Source organism: Lacerta agilis, chromosome 3 (assembly GCF_009819535.1).
Source record: "Lacerta agilis isolate rLacAgi1 chromosome 3, rLacAgi1.pri, whole genome shotgun sequence".
Lineage (NCBI taxonomy): Eukaryota > Metazoa > Chordata > Lepidosauria > Squamata > Lacertidae > Lacerta > Lacerta agilis.
Genome location: NC_046314.1, coordinates 30,725,237 through 30,743,014, shown reverse-complemented (window position 1 = coordinate 30,743,014; position 17,778 = coordinate 30,725,237). Strand labels below are relative to the sequence as shown.

General features: G+C 40.0%; 1 protein-coding gene across 1 annotated transcript in view; it reads left to right on the top strand.

Moving 5' to 3' along the window:
- The window catches only part of DST (dystonin), a 292,631-nt gene extending 283,528 nt beyond the window's left edge, over window positions 1-9,103 (top strand). Inside the window, exons 94-97 of the mRNA XM_033143180.1 lie at window positions 3,043-3,242; window positions 3,667-3,777; window positions 5,929-6,052; window positions 8,048-9,103. Of these exons, the coding sequence (XP_032999071.1) occupies window positions 3,043-3,242; window positions 3,667-3,777; window positions 5,929-6,052; window positions 8,048-8,313 (701 nt within the window). The 3' untranslated portion in view covers window positions 8,314-9,103. The remainder of the gene's footprint in view (window positions 1-3,042; window positions 3,243-3,666; window positions 3,778-5,928; window positions 6,053-8,047) is intronic.
- The last annotated feature ends 8,675 nt before the right edge of the window (window positions 9,104-17,778 follow it).

Sequence of the window (17,778 nt, the reverse complement as noted above, 5' to 3'; positions counted from 1 at the left end):
CCTAGATCTTCCAAGGATTCTAATCTATTGAGCCCAGATTTATAAGCAGATTTCATTGTGGCATCTTAACAGCCTTATAAGTCTAGAACCTGATTCAGAGAAGAGGGTAGCCTGGGTTTAGTTGAATCATTTCTGGGTGCTAGGTCTGCCTGCTGTGTGTTTTGATAGAATGCAGTAGGCATGGGATTGGTTGGGCTAGGCTCACCAAGAGGTGAAGTGAAGCAATCACTTTGGGGGGCAAAATTCCAGAAGTTCAGTGGAAATGGTAAGTAAAATAGTGACTACAGTACTTGCTAATCCCAGAGGGAATAATATAAAGGGCATCACCCAGTTTTATGTTGTGAAGGTACAAAGGAATGTTAAGAAGGGGTGGTGAACATAGTGTTCTATTTCTAAAAAAATGAAAAGTAGCTACAGAAAACATTATTGGGCATATATTAGATTATTTTTCTCTGTAGTTATAACTGTGAATTCTAAACGTAATGCTGCAAGTTCAGACTGAAAAGTAAACATTGTGGTGGTATACATGCATCTTAGGGCTATATATTTCTTTTTCCTTAATCAGGCTAAAGCTTACTTATCCAGCCACCATTTTATCAGATACAATTGAAACTACAACTTAAAATTCCTGCTGTTTAGTAAAAGATCATATGACTGGATGTTACCTGTAGTGTCGAGAAAAAGAGTGAACTGTGCCTCTGGTGGAAAACTTGCTTCAATTCTGTTTTAATTGTGTTATGCTTGAGTCACATTTTACATTCCTGCCGTACAGGAATAAATGAGATAGTTACACAGCCTGCATTGATAATCCACCTGATTCCATCATCCCATCTCATACTCTACTCTGAAGAATCTTAACAGGACAAAAGTGGAATGTAGCATTCTGACTGAATTTAATTGACTCCTACAATAACACATTAGATGTGCTATTTTATTCCTATATTGTGAGATGCCTACATTCTACCCATTTTCCACCTAAATCAGATGAACAATACTTGATTTGACATATTTATTGTTCCTGCTTTAAAAAAAAAACAACAGCTGGTATCTCCAGCTGATTATCACCAAGCTTCACATTACAGGAATTGGGTTCTTCAACACCAGTGTATACAAATATGGAAGATCTCTGAATTTCCAAAAAAACTATTATGATATTTACCCCCCATGTGATGGCTGCTACTGTAGTTTATGCCTTTCCCTTCCTCCTCCAGCACAACTACAATGAAGCATTAACTTCTGTTTTTTATCATCTGGATCTGGACAAAATGTGGTTAATCTTAACCACTCATTTAAACAAGCCAACTTCAGACCATAGTTTAAGAAGATCACTTGTTTCAATAAACCATAATTAAGATTAATCACAGTCTAGGTTTGGACATCATGCAAAACTGTAAAAGTGGAAGCAGAAGCTTCTTATCCTTTCTCATGGCCACACCAGAGGAGGACAAGGTGGGGGGGGGGAGAGTCCAGAGCTCACTACAGCTCATCACTAACATAAATCATGGTTTAGTGTTATGTGTAAATTGAGTCAATATAGAGAGATTATTTGTTTTCTGAAACAGATTTTTAGCAAGGGAAGTTCATTTGTGATTTTAAGTATTACTGAATCTGAGTCTGAATTTTTTTGTTTGTTTTCCATTTGTGGGGTACTTCACCCACAAAATCCCTTTCAAAGGGCAACATAATTTCAGAGGTAAACCTGTCTCAAAAGGATGGAACGTAAGATTGCATTCTTCATCAAATCTGCCATGGAAACACTAGCTCTTATGTAGAAACTGTAAATCATATGCAAAACTGTTGGGTGTCTTAATGGTGACTAGGTTTCATTCTATTAAAGCACAGTGTGGTATGCTGTGTCCTCATTTCATGCAACCTTAAAAAGTATGAAGATAGAACAACCCTTTTTGAAGGTGGCAAAGAAACCACTTGCTTTCTTTTTTTACCTACATGATGACATTGGGACTGTCTGCAGCTGAGCTTACACCAAGAGTGGTTTCTTTTGCTGAAGAAAACTCCATGACCTTGCTTAGGGACACTTAGCGAGAACTTTTAATCACTTAAGATCTGTCCTTGGCCTGCAGCTTTGAATCTTCTTGCATATGCAACTGCTGTAATTGATTTCTTCTCCTGCTAACAATTTTCTTTTAATATGACCCATATCCTGTGTCATTTTTTCTAGTTCATCATCATGGGAGTAAAATGTTACGTTCGGAATCAAACTCTTCAATTACCACTCAGCCTACTATAGGTTGGCAAACCCCTCTCTTTGTCTCTCCTGTTCTTATGTTCTTTTCCATTTCCTAACCACTCTGCTTTGATATATACAAATATATATTTAACACAATGCTTCACGTTTCACATTTTTTAGCCTTAACACTTATTGCACTGGCTGGTGCTTGAGAGCTTGCTTCTAAATTTCCTTTGACACGCTCAAAGAGAGTGTTTCAAAAGCAATTGCCATTAAGACAGAGAAAACCAAATGCTAACCTGTTTACGCATCTGAACCTTGTGGGAAGTTCTCACCTTTGCCTCTATACCTGCGTTTGTCTGTGCCAAGCATCCCATCACTTCTTTACAGTTTGGGAGTTTCTGTTTGTCATTGCATGTTGCCCAACTGCATTACTATATAGCTTAGAATTAATATGGTTTTCTGCTTTTCTCTCCGTGTTTACTCATCGTAGACAGCATCTGTTTCTGAATCATCCAAACAGTGGTAGCATTAGTCAAATGGGTCTTCAGGTTGAGTCTGTGCATTGGTAACCAAATAGCATGTTGAGCCATTTCATTATCATGCTGATTTATGTTGACAGCAGTTCATCTCTGCTAGCATAAAATGTTAGATGCGCAGTTCATCTTTTGCTAGCATAAAATGTTAGATGTGCATATTCTGCAAATGAACTTTTTTGTCTCAAACAAATGCATTACTCACTAATGTGTTTGAATTGTTTGGCCTGTTTGTTTAGCTCTAGCAAGGCCAGCAATGTGGACAGGCAGCTGGGGAAATAATCAGACTTCTTGATTTCTCTCTTTCGCATCCTCTAGCTAAAGGGAGGACGAACATGGAGCTACGTGAGAAATTCATTTTGGCAGACGGAGCTAGCCAAAGCATGGCTGCCTTCCGACAAAGGGGACGCAGATCACGACCTTCTTCAAGGGGTGCTTCACCCAACAGATCCATGTCTGTGTCAAATCCACCTGCTCAAGGAGCTCCAACATCAGCTCTTGCTGCCAGCACACCCAAGGTATGACTGGAGTGGTGTAGCTGAAATTTAATGCAATTAATAAAATCAGGCCAAGCTTGCTACAGTTCGCAATAATGCTACCCTAAAACAAATAGGGGAGGTATTGGTTATTTTATTTTTCAAAGAAAGCTAACAAAAGTTTTTTATTGTTTCCTCCCTTACAATCGCAGCGGTCGTGCAAGCCTGGGAAAAAACATGTAAGCTAATTAGAAAAGTGAAAAAATAAATAAATGAAGAAGCATTAACCCACCATACATTCTCTTTTGTATAGAATGCTTGTCAACTGTTCCTGCTTTGTTTTGGTGTCATTTTGTTTTTGACTTTTACTGTGAGATTCAGTATTCATAATCTGAATATTCCTCTCCATGACATTGTTTTCCATCGCCTGTTCTTCACCCTTGTGATTTGCCATTGTTCCATACAGACACCCCATCATTTAACACGCAACTATGGTAAACCATGGTTGATAAACAGCAAAACATCATCTCCTTGTAAACCTCCAGAGTGCTCTGAATATCAAGTGTCATCCACAGAGGTACAGTAATGGATGGATATTCTAGTCTAACATTCACTAAAACTAAAACTATCCTGTTAGCTAACAGTCACTACATTTATTTGCCCAGCTGTGCTGTACCTTCCTTACATATTAATGCACTCTGTCTGTTTTCAATCTTCTATCCAGCAATTTTACTTTCTCGCTTTTTAAATCCATAAATTGATCAGTCGTTGGAGTTTGTTTGGGTCTTGATAAGCATGTGTTTAAATTCTATATAACTATAGTCAAACTAGGAATCAGCTCTGTACATGTGGAGTTTAAGATATTTATAACTGAAATCATCTAGTTTGCTCTAGATAAGTAGTTAAATAAATATGAGATCTTGGTGCATTACCATTCTGCCTAATGAAAAGTTCTGTGAAATGCAAGAAGTTCCAGATTCCTACACTAACATTAAGTTAATCCAATATTATTTTACCTAATAGTATGTCATTGGTGTTCTGGCTGTGTTAGACCCCATTTATTACTTAAGCCTCACTCTGTCTCAGAGCTAAGCAAACCCAAATCAATAAACTTAAAACACTTTCTATTCCATGTTGAACTATGGCCTGAGTTCAGTTTCTAGCCCATCCCATCCCAACAGTTTAGAGCAAGAAATGGCATTAAAATAGAAACTATAAATACTATGCTTAGGAAACCTAGATAAAATGATGAGATCGCATTGCAGCAATCCCAAATCTGCTTTACCCTGGCCATTAAAAATGAGTCAAAATAAAAATATCTTACAGTGCACCTGGCTCGGTCCTCCAAGAGAAAGAAGTTCCATTTATCTCAAGGAGCTGCCAAGAATGCCTCACTTCGTGCCCTCATGGTACAAACGTGCATTAATATTAATTATCTGGTGATTGTGGAACACTGGGTAGGTGGCAGCCACCAAAATATTTAGGATCTGAAGTATCTTTAAGTGACAACCCTGGGGAAACAAACAAAGCTATAATTTCTCACTTCTCATAGGGAAATGGTTGATAGCCTTATTTGATTAGAACAAGGGAATATTGAGAACTGAAATACATAAAAGATTGAAAGAGTCTACTGTGGCTTAATTGGCCAAACATTAAATCAGTAGACTGTCTCCTGCTGACATAATACTGCTGTCTTCTCACATAATACAAAATTATATTAGAGTATACAGTACATCAATGGTTAACGGTGAGAAGAATGTGTTATTACTGCTCTTGCTTGTGCCAGCTACCACTTCTGCTACTTTCCCTCCAGCTTTTTCTACAACTAACTTCAGAGATTTTTGTATGGCTTTGCTTACTAGGTAGCGAAACACCTACTTAGCTATCCTTCCCATAAAATACGTTTATTACATGTACAGAATTATTACTCCTAAATATCCACAGGATTTAAAACACAATACAGAACATGAATTGCTGACGGTTTCTAATATTATGCTTTCTTTTTCTCCATACTTCAGCAGATAGCATAGCCTCAATGTAAACTTCCTGTTTGCATTTAGCTATTAGTAGCAAACCAAAGAAGTGTCAACGCAGCCATTTAATTGTCCTCCCTGGTCAGAATTAATTCCATATGGCCTTGATGACTAAACAGTGATCCTTCAGACTAGTTACACACTGATGCATTTTTCAGAAGTATAGGCATGTTACACATTGTTGCAGAAAAAATAGCAAAATGTCTTGTCATAAGAGTAAACTCATGATTTTGTAGTTTAGAGTTGACTTTATCAGATACGTGAAGTGTGGTCCTATGTTGTCAGGTATATTACATCTTGACATGTAAATATAAAAAGCCATTCTGTTTGTTTTTATGTTCGTTTATACAATGTCATCAGTGTACAAAGCACCTTACCAAGTTATGTAAGCAAAACCAGACAGGTTCTTGCTCTCAAGAAGCTTATAAACTAAAAATTGATAACTGGGAAACATTGAGGGAGGGAAGGAAGAGATACAGTGACAGGTAAAGTGCTTTACATGCTAGATATTATTACCATTTGGTTCCCTTTCCAACTCATTAACTAAATATTCCTATGTCATCACTTTTTGGAATACCTTTTTCTTTGCCATGCATGTTCCGAAGAAGGTGATATGGATGGAGCCCTAAATTCAGCTCTTGTTTGTTGCAGAACATAATGGGTTTGTTTCATTCAGTTCTCCTTGTGTCCTACAGGGGACTCCAATACAAGGGAGTAAACTTAGATTGCCAGGATATCTGTCTGGGAAGGGTTTCCATTCTGGAGAAGACAGCAGCCTCATTTCAACAGCAGCTACAAGAGTCAGGGCACATTTTGCAGGTGAGCACTGAAGATCTTGGAATAAATGTATCTGGGATGGTAGTACCTAATACAAAGAGTAAAAAGTAGACTACTGCATGTACACACATTGGGTGGAATCTGCTTCTTTGGGAGGCTGAAATGTGGCGGATCCTGCTTTGAATCAAGGCCTTGGTCCTGATGAAATTCCGGTTTACTGAAGCTGGGATGTAAAATTGGAACTGCATATTGATATCATGTCTAACTTGTGGGTTTCATGATACCAGAGCAGAAGGAGCTAGAGTGAAAAGTTCCACTTGTGATGCAAAGCACTATAAAAGGGAAATAATTGGCATTGAAAACAGTACATTGCTCTGACTCGTATCAACCAGCTGCGCATAACAGGGGCTCTGGTGTACCCATGTAGGATTGAAACAGGGAATGCTTGATGTGCCCAGTGGGTAGCATCCAGAACATCCCTGCCAGGGGTGTAGCAAGGTAAATTGGTACCCAGGGGCAAAAAAAAATTGTCACCCCCCCCCAGAAGTGCAGGAAGGTCAGGTGGTACCCGGTGCGGAAAATCTCTTGTCACCCCCCCCCATTGATCCCCCCCCTGCAAAAATGGTTTTACATTATTTCATATTTTATTACAAATGAATAATAAGAAATAATAATAATAATAAACTTTTTGTTTATATCCTGCCCTCCCCGGCCAAAGTCGGGCTCAGGGTGGCTAACATCAGACACATAACATTGGTATAAAATCAAACAGTAATTAAATTACCTCCTAAAAACATCTCAAAATCAAATTTAAGTCTAATTAGATGGCTTTCCACAGGGTTAGGGTTGGGAACAGTAAGTGCTCCACTGAACTGAAATTTCTCAGCCTTCACGACATAGGAAAACAGCCAAGTAAACAGCTATTTTGGTGGAGGAGGGTCAAGGTATTAACCGATATGCACGAAATTTCATATATAGCTATATAATCCCTAGTATACTAAGTTAAGACCTTTGGAGCAGGCATTTTAAAAAAAAGTTTAAAAAATATTTTTATTAAAGATTTTCTTGATTTACAAAGGTAGTGCAATGTCTCGTATTTTTCCATATAACATTTTTACAAATCAGTTTTTGTTGTTGAGACATTAGGAAGAAAAGGGGGAAAGAGGTGGGATGGGGAGATAGGTGGGGTGGGGTGACAATGTTTTTATTTTACTTAATACGAGTAGGGTTTTGTGTCAGCTTTGTTTGTGTAGGTTCTCTGTTGTTCACTTGTGCTTCTTTGGCGGTGAGAGAGGTCAGGATTGGCGTAGTGTGTGATTGTTCATTTGTGGTTGGCTGTGGTGTTCTTTGGTTTTCTGTGCGAGTGGGATGGGAGAGTGTTTTTGGTCAGGTTAGCCATATTGATTTGTATGCTGTCGGTAGATTTTTGTCATTATCTTGTTGGGCTGTGTGTGTGATGAAGGGGGACCATACTGGGGTGAAGGTGTCTTCTGTTTGTCCCCGTATTAGTTTCAGGTTACTGGTTAGTTTCAGGTTACTGGTTAGTAGGGCTGTTTCCCATACTACTTGGTACCATTGGTCGATGTTTGCTCCTGTCAGGTCTTTCCAGTGTGTATGAACTGCCCTAGTAGAGCAATAATTGTTCCTTGATAATTTGTCACCCCCTCCATCATGGAACATGGGGAGCTCCGCCCCCTACGCCCTCCTTGCTACCCCCCCCCCCGCTGAATGTAACGAAGGGCCCATCCAGTCCAGCATCATGTTTTCATGATGGCCAATCAGGATGTGAGTGTAGCAGCAGCCTCCTTACCAGTGAAACCCAACCACTAGTGTTCAGAGATAGTAGAAGCTGCCATGACTAGTAGCCACGGTTAGCTTTATCCTCTGGTTTGTAATGAAAGAGCAGCAGTTCTTGAGTAGACTTCTGGATGCCCATAATGGAGCACCATGAATCTTTTGATGATGCCAGTACAAAATCAGCCTTCGTTATCCCTGCTCACTCTAATCACAATGGGTGTATTTCTCTTCCTCATGCAGACACCAGAAAAACACCAAGCAGACCTGGAAGTCGAGCAGGAAGCAAGGCCGGCAGCAGAGCAAGCAGCCGCCGGGGCAGTGACGCATCTGATTTTGACATTTCAGAAATTCAGTCTGTGTGCTCGGATGTATCGGAGACTGTTCATACCCCAATTAGGCCAACGCCCCGACCCAATTCTCGCTCAGCATCTGGCAAACCTTCCAAAATTCCAACTCCACAAAGAAAGTCGCCGGCCAGCAAATTAGACAAGTCCTCCAAGAGATAGTGTGATTGGCTATGTCAAGACCTTCTTTTTCCTGTGCATTAAATATTTAAGTTTTTAAGATGTAAAATATTCTGTAGAAATTATTGTGAAATATTACGAGAGTTGGATTTTTAATTTTGCAGATGGCCTTATTTGTGTATTTGTCTTGTTTATTTTATGTGTATGATTTTTGTCTAATTTGGTTTCGTTTATGCCATATCATATGTGAAAAGGAGAAAGTTTTTTTTTCAATGTAACTAACGGTTGTTTGCAGTAATGTGTAGAGAGATCACTAAAAGCAATTACTGAATGTACAATTGTCTTTGCGTCCTAAGTCAACAAGGCCTGTCACTTCATTAGATTAACAGTAAAGGATACCTCATAACTTTGTCTTAATGAAAAAGACAACAGTCAACATTATGCATTTTGAGCTAACACAGTGGACACAAAGAGGCACGTGGCAGGGATACTAAGAAACAGAAGACACAGTTCATACTGCAGTTAATCAAATATTATCCTACAGAGAATTCACAGAGAGAGTTACTTAAAGAGCACTTGCCAGTACTTCAGTACTCCAATATTTTGCAGCATTTTCTGTGCCATTGCTTTAAAGGCCAGACACCATCTGGAATCTAGAATTATTACACTTGTATCAGAATGCCAGTATAATCTGCATTCACGTCAGCGTGAGGTTTTTCTTTTGCTTGAGTGGATGATAGCACTGTATCATTGGACTCATTTTATATCAAAGCAGTTTTGCTTGCAAAAAGAAAAGGAAAAAAAATCTATGAAATAAAGCTTGTCCCTTCTCTTTGTTGCTACTGTAATCCTTATATTCCATGGAGGTGTGTGTTCTGTGTCAACTTTACATTGTGCATGATTTGAAAGCTCCAAATCATTACTTTCAGAACAACCCTTATTTTTCCCCATTTCTCCATTCCATTTCATGCAATCATTGGATTCCTTCAGTAAACCAATTTTTGCACGTCATAAGACACAACACACCATTCATGCCTTCAACAAGAATTCCATACTGTTGACCAGTGAATAAAATAATACCAAGTGAATCAATGTGGGGAAAGACTAGGAAGAGGTCAGATGAATTGAGGCAGAGCATGGTTTTGTTTGCAAGCAGAAAAAAATGCACCAGGAAACATCTACATTTTAACGTAAACCAATTGTCAAGGCTTTCTGCCATGGAATTCTGGTAACTGTATCTCTGCAAGAGACTACAAATCTCCAGTCTTTAAAAAAATGATATGTTTCCATGGTTTTGATGGAAAAGCTGTGAGAGTTAAGCTCCCATTTCACACACATCCAGTGTTGCAGGAATCCCAGTGGAGCAATCTCATACAGAACTTAATCTGTTCCAGAAGTCCGTTCCAAAACCAAAGCATTCCAAAACCAAGGTGCGCTTTCCCATAGAAAGTAATGCAAAAAACAACCCCTAAAACGGCACTTTAACATGAATTTTAATATCTAATGAGACCACTGATCCACAAAATGAAAGCAATAATCAATGTACTGTACTATAAAATAAATAAGACAGTATTGTAATTGATAAAAATTAAAATTAGCATTTTTTCTTACCTGCACTGATGATAGTCATTGGATGGGAGGCTTTTATCCATTTCCACAGTCACACAATCATTCGGTAGCTGAACTGGGTTCCACACAGTCACAAAAACAAATAACCAAAAAAGCCTCAAAAACAAAAAACGCAAAATAAATAGCAAAAACAAAAGCGCCAAACTTAATCCATTCTGGAAGTCCATTTGACTTCTGAAATGTTCGAAAACCAAAGTGCGGCTTCTGATGGGTGCAGGCGCCCCGGAAACAATAGCCGGCAACCACATTGGACGTTCAACTTCCGAAAAACGTTTGAAAACCAGAACACTTCCAGGTTTTCGGCATTTGGGAACCAAGGTGCTACTGTATTACATGGGTCAGTGTAGTGTTGTAGTTAGAGTCAGACTAGGACCTGGAAGACCCAGGTTCAATTCTCCACTCAGCCATGAAGCTAATTGGGAGATCTTGGGCCAATCGGTTTCTCTCAGCCTAGCTTACCAGGTTGTGGTGATAAAATAGGGGAACAGAGAACCATGTGTACCACTCTGAGTTCCTTGGAGGAAACATCAGAGATATAAATGTATGTGTTTGGTTATTTAACCACATAGGCTGGATCAACAACACTGCAAGGAATACAAGGTCAAACGGGATCACAAATGATTTATATTGTGAAGGGGTAAAAAACAGTTCTTGATTATTTTTAGTACAGGTTTAAAAAAAGATACTTTTACTCCACAGTACAGTATTGACCCACTTTCCCCTCTGCTTTTAATACATTACATATTTCCCTTACACTCATGAAATGACAGAGCTTTATGGACTCCTGCTGCTAAGCATTCCCATAGCACTTTTAAAGTGCTTTCAAAATCTTTAAAGATTTGGATTTAAAGTTGGGTTGTAAGTTACTGGTAGGTTGCTCTTGCTGTTTTCCATTTATACATGGGAGAGAGAGGCTGATTTGCTCAAGATCATACAACCATTATGGCGGAGGGACTTTAACTCAGCCTTCCTGGATCCAAGTTCTTGATCTTGGTCCCAGGAACTCCCAGCAATATTGCAGCAGGGCACAGAGAGTATCCAGGTGGTAAAAATTAGGTGTGATCATTCTATATTACACTTAATACCTCTGAGAATATTTGCTTCTAACACCAGAACAGAAATGCCTATTTTTGGTTTTGGATGCATTCTCATTATTTGTGTGTGTCTTTTACTTCTTTGGAGCATATGTGTTTAAATTAGAGATTTAATACTCCATTTGAATTTTGCCTAGCAGCAAAATAACAAGTCGTACTTGCCACTAAACAGATGGTTGCTTGTGGTTCCTGAACTACTGATGAACTTGATAAGCTTTAAATGGCTTTGTTTTCTTTGTCAAAGTTAGTCTGAGCAGCTGTCCACAGTTCCAGTACTGGCAAAGCATGAGAGGTGCCCATTTGTGAGATACTAATTACAGTGGTACCTCGGGTTACAGACGCTTCAGGTTACAGACTCCACTAACCCAGAAATAGTACCCCGGGTTAAGAACTTTGCTTCAGGATGAGAACAGAAATCGTGCGGTGGCAGCGCCCCCATTAGCTAAAGTGGTACCTCAGGTTAAGAACGGATCTCCAGAACGAGTTAAGTTCTTAACCTGAGTTACCACTGTATTCTTTATTCTAATAATCCTCTGAAGGACTACAACTTGTGGGTTTGACTAGTTCAATGGATTGGTTTTCGGGGGCCCTTGCGGAAGTACATTTTATGGTGCATTCATGATGATATGTGGTCGTTATGTGATCGGAGCAGTCATACACAATCCCACTTTCAATACTGTTTGCATCTGCAAGGGTTTGGAGGCAGTCGCACTTTTCATTTCCAATCAGTGTATATCCCTTAACTTCCTGCTGAAATCCTGTAACTTTCTCTACCGCAGATGTTTTGGTTTATTTTTTGTTGTGCTATAGCTCTTCCAGACAGCAATAATGTGATAGCATTGGAGCAGCATTGCAGAACCAAACTAAAGCAGAATAAATTCACCTCTAATGCTCTATTACAGTGCCAAGACCACGTTGGAGAATAAGCCCACAATAAAATAGTCTAGAAGGACCCTTACTTGGTTCTTACTGAAGGCAGGGCCTATACAGTTTCTTTTTACAATATAGTGGTTTGTGAAATACTGATGTCACCTTTGCTCATATCGCAGGCAAGGATATGCAACAAAGGGGGGTACCTCAGTTTGATCATATTTATATACTGTTCCCATTTAATGTGGAGATCTGAACCACTTAACACATTACAATTTACTGTCAGAGAGATCATGTTATTCCAGGCAAATCAGGGAACTTGTATTCCAAAAATACTTGCAGCACACTTTTGCACATTGCAGTGAAAATGTGCTTTCATATCCAGAGATTTTCTACATGCCCATATGTTGTTTATAATGAAGCACACATTTGATCTGCCTGCCTTTTTAAAAGTCTCACCCAATCCTCAAGAGCGGCGGCATTAGAACTGAAATTAATGGCTGCCTTTAAGTCAAAAGAAGTTACATCTGTGCCACTCAATCATTTGTTCATTGTGCTAGCTGGTAAGTTATTCTATTTTCTTTATTTAAGGTGCTTACAGTTGCACTGTAGCTTTTCAACGTAGTTTGCTTTATTCTAACATGGCAGTCAAAAGAATGCCTGAACAGAGAGAGCCTTTATTTTACAGACAAACAATGGAGTGCAGTGATAAGAAACTAGCATTAAATTTGACCTTTACAATGCTGGACATTATTTCTGTCTCTAATATTTATTTGACACAGTCCAAGAGTGAAAATGCAAAGCAGTTTCACCAATATGATCCCTAACTATTTCAGAGTGTGGCCTGGCAAATCACCAGAAATCTGCAGGCCTCTGAATGTGGTGCCCTCCTAGTCAGCCTCGGTTTACCTCAGAAATGCTTTGATGATTTTTTGCGCTTCCAGCAAACATGACTATAACAAACACGATTCTGTTTTCATGCCTTTCGTGGTGGAAATGTCCCAAATTTGATTTTCATTTGCAATGCCTCATCGTTATGTCTGGCCATTTTCACTAAATCCTGCTGCAGGTTATATGTTGAGAAATGAATGGCAAATAGAGCATTTTAAAGTGTAAGCATTTTTTTTTTTTTACAATCGTTAAGAAGAGTTCAGGTTTTCTTATTCCATCTTTGATTCTGGCTGAGGCAAAAATAGCCTTTGAAATGAATTTTCAGTGGCTTCTGTGTATTGTCATGAGTAAAAGCAAGAAGTGAAGTGACAAGTGAAGAAGTAAAAATAAATATACGTTAATCGAGCCTCTTCAAACCAAAGAGAAGGACTTGCTGCAGCCCATACTTCTAAACTGAGGTGATCTTGGAATGGGGAGATCACATTGTATGTCCCCTCTAGCTTTCTCACAAGCCACAAATTGTGATATTAATGGGAATCCTTTTCTTTAGACTAAATAACTGTTTGTTGCAGCTTTTGAGCAAAACAAAATCTATAGAAGGAGTTAAAATAGGAAAAAGAGGATATGAGGGAGATGGGTTAAGGTGTTTTCATCATATAAGTTGTTGGAAATATGAATATACCAAACTGTCAGTTGTGATGCATAGAACACAATAGAAGGTGCCCAAATGTTCTCAGTTTTGTACAGAAGGTGATGGCTGCTCCTTCCATTGTTGAAGCACCATGCATTTGTCTATCCATGCATGTGTGACCCACTGGTGAATTCAAGTAGGGGGAATGTAATTCGACCAATTGTAGAGAGGTTTCTAGAACTCAAGACACATTCACACCATATATTTAAAGCACTCTGACCCCACTTTAAACAGTCATGGCTTCCCCAAAGAATTCTGTGAGCTGTCATTCATTAAGGGTGCTGAGAGTTGCTGGGAGACACACCCCCCCCCCCATTCCCTTCACAGAGCTACAATTTACAAAGTTTCCATAGAAGAAGTGTGGATTGTTAAACTACTATGGGGAATTGTAGCTCTAAATTAATACAGTATCAGGACTTCATCCAAAAGGGGGCTTGCAACCAGGCAGCTCCACATTACATGGTAAGGGGACCTGATTTCAGTCTTGCGTTGCTGTCACCTGGGGGCTGGATATAACTATTCGCAGCAGAGCCTCTGTGGTCTCCAGTAAGTCTGGAACACTAGTTTTTTCCTTGATGAGACATACCCTTAGTTCAAAGGAGGCATTCATGGAGAAGAACCACTGATATAAACATGCTGCTGGCCCTGCTGAGTACAGTAACCCAGTCAGATCTTCAAGGAGCTAACATAGATGCTGGCTAGGCAGTCATTTCAAAAGTGCATGTGACATGTTTTTAAGTTGGGAGAAACTGTCAATTGTTTGTAATTTTTTCTTGTAATGCATGAAATAATTTGAATTCATCCTCCCTATCCAAAGGTTGGTTGAAAATCATAACCTGCCCAAGGCCTGCCACAGAAAGGCCTATTTTAAAATCTGTGCTGTGCTATAAAGTGAGTCTGCCATGTACATATGCATCTGCTCTGACTCCAGTGATGAGGGCCTGTCGGGGTGTATTGAGTGATGCCTGGTGAATGAGGGGAAGAAAGGTGGGGCGTGACCTGGGGGCAAAGGGCTGGAGGTTTCCCATCTCTGATTTAAATGATCTCCCGCCCACCCAGTTTCTAACACTGCTTAGCACTGCACACTAATTCAGCCTCCTTTCATAATCAAATGACTTCAGAAATCTATTCCCTCATCATAACCTTTATTATTTTTGTGTGTGAAAATAGTTGGTTGCCATTTGGATTGGCCTCACTTTTGTTTGTTGTAAGCTTATGTAAAAGAGCCTTTTACTCTTTGTACTAAACTACTTCAAAGAACAGTGGTACCTTGGTTCTCAAACTTAATCCATTCCAGGAGTCCATTCGACTCCCGAAACGGTTCGAAAACCAAGGCGCAGCTTCCGATTGGCTGCAGGAGCTTCCTGCACTCAATCCGAAGCCATGGAAGCGGCATTGGACATTCAGCTTCTGAAAAACATTTGCAAACCGGAACACTCACTTCCTGGTTTGCGATGTTCAGGAGCCAAGCCATTTGAGTACCAAGGTACCACTGTAGTTAACACATAAGCTGTGTACACATTACCATTTACTGTAGCTCTAGGGCACTCTCATGGCTGATGTTTGAAGCCAAGCACATACATTAGCCACAATCCATATCTATCCTGAAGTTTCTTGAGCTATATTGCTGTTTATTGCACTTTTCCCCCAAACCAGCTTCCATCTGATTTGAAAAGGTAAGCTGCAGTAAATCTGAGGTACGTGCATTTGAGACACGTGTTGTGCATGTGCAAATGATAGCACATGTGCAGATGACAGCTTAATTGAACAAGGGTTCGGAGGGGTTGCAGATGTGGAGAAACCAAACAGATAATGCTCATCAGGGGAAGACATTCCGCTCCCTCCCTGGTGTGTACAGCAAAGTAAAAATGCAACCTGAAATGCAGTGAGAGGGAAACAACTGCTGAGTTTTAAACTGCTAATGTGTACATAGGCAATGCCATAGTCTATCAACATGCTGTTTTTCAGCATGAAACCTCAACATGCGTCTGGCTGAAAGTCTAAACATTCAGAACTCTGCTTTTTCCCATCAGAGCTATAAATAGCTGGCACATGAATTTGTTTTATACTTGGCGTTCAGCAGTCTGATGATAGCAAAGGAGAAAAAACCCTCATCAGAACACTGAGCACCAAAGAAATGCAGCCCATTCAAGTTCATTTTTATTTCCCCCTTGGTTTTTACAGTTTGTTTTGTTTTTATTGGGTTTGGCCAATCTCTGCTAGAAAAAGAGCAACGCTTAGATGGAAGTTCTGCTCATCAACTCGGGAAAAAGTTCAGTAGAAATGACTGCATGGACTGAGGTTCCTTTCCAAATTTCATGATGCACAGGAATATATATGGTGGAAGAAATAAGCTGTGTTGCACAAGCAATAAATCTCATCAGGGTTGCCTGAATAAAAGGACGTGACTTTCGGATGCCCAGGGGGAAAGCTTCTTTTAGGTTCTCCCTATGGGAAAAAAGCTGGAGACACCATCTGCTGACAATGTCATTTGCATAACCATAATTCCCTGGAGTGCACCAGATGGCATTTTGTTAGCCACGTTTGTTTGGACACAATGTTCAATTTTGTTTGGTTAACCTTTAGGGAGTTGGACAGTTTTCCCATAGTTAAGGGATTTTGTGCAAAGGTAAGTTACCCCAACCCACAAGGCATTCTGTTGCAAAGTGCTTATGATTCTTTTTCAGGAACCCTGGCTAGCATTTTGACAGTGGAACAGGATTAGAATTAGTCACTTGGTTCATGTTGGGTGGACACATTGCATTTTTGCAGTATTTGGTCTGGGGTTAAGGTATCTTTCACACCCAAGGTGTCAGTCAACTCCCTGTGATGTTAGTGACAGACTCATTGTTCTGTCCCAGCCAGTATTTCAGAATGCCCCTGGTTTAGCCACTGACAAGCCTATGCCGGTCTTATACTAGGCTGGGAGGACAAGGTGGTGTCTAGGAGTTGGAAATAAACCCAAACATTGTAAGTCTCTTCAGATCATTATGCATCCAGATTGTTTTTTTCCAAGAGAGTCCTAGGCCCTCTGATTACAACACTCATCTCAGGATATCATAGGGAAGTTTAGGGAAGTTTTTAATATTTAATGTTGTGTTGTTTTTAATACTCGATTGGGAGCTGCCCACAGTGGCTGGGGAAACTCAGCCAGATGGGCAGGGTATAAATAATAAATTATTATTATATTATTACAGCAATGCTTGTTCATTCACTGATCCCCCCACACACACACACACTGCCGTCGCCCTTAGCAGGAAAATTATAGACATCTCCATCTTTCAATAATGCCCATTGAGTGCATGGAAGACAAAACTGGGTATACAGAGCCTTCCAGTGCCTCTACACAAGTCTGTTTTGCATGCCAAGACCATAATTAAATTGAGGGTGATTTCTAACTTACTCTGGACCAACCTGCCATTGACCAACAGACCAAAGTGCTGACTGACAGGCTCCACTAAATTCTGACTATCAATGGGGAAACCAGAGGGTGGGAGTGCTGAAATATAACTCACCCTCCTCCTACTCTCCGCAACATTCTGCCCACCAGTGCAACACCTTCCTTTTCCTGTCACCATGGAAATAATGGTCCACCAGCACCTGTCTTCCTCCGGACCAAAAACATATTATTTCTGTTCTACACACAGCACCCACCCATTGGGGACTAAGTGCACAGAATGCAAAAACAAAATCAAATAGGAGAGGAAGAAATGTTGATTCGAACACTGCAGTTAATAGAAGCCAATAAGCAAACAACAACAAAAAGTGCTAAGATCTAAAGAGCTTATAATTTTAAAGTGCTTATGTTTAAAGTGCTAATGTATAGCATATAAGAGAAAATATCGAGAGAGAAAGCAGTGAGTGCTAATAGATCTACAATCAAGTTATGATATTTCACCCCATCCTCCTCCCAGCCTCACCTTACCATACAAATCAGCCATCTCCATCTGGCTACCACCCACATCAGCACACTTCTTCTACCTGGTTCTCACCCAGGATGCTAATCTCCAGTAGTCACCCCTACACTCTCTTCTCATGGATGGTCACAGATTCACTCCTGGGTTGCCTCCTGAGCCAACTTTCACTTAACAACCTCTTTGGTGGTTCCCTCACTAAGTAATGCCTGCCAATGGCATCCTATTTGCCCATTGCAGGCATTTAATTTATGGGTAGATCTTGAGTGGCACCCCAAAAGTCCTAGTGCCAAGCAGCCAAAACAAGAGACTAATTGAGCCTATGGTGGGATTGTTGTATGTGTACAATGGGCTGGTTGGTTTCATGAGTCAGGATGTTTGCAGGCCTGGTGTACCATGTGAACCAGTCTAAACATGA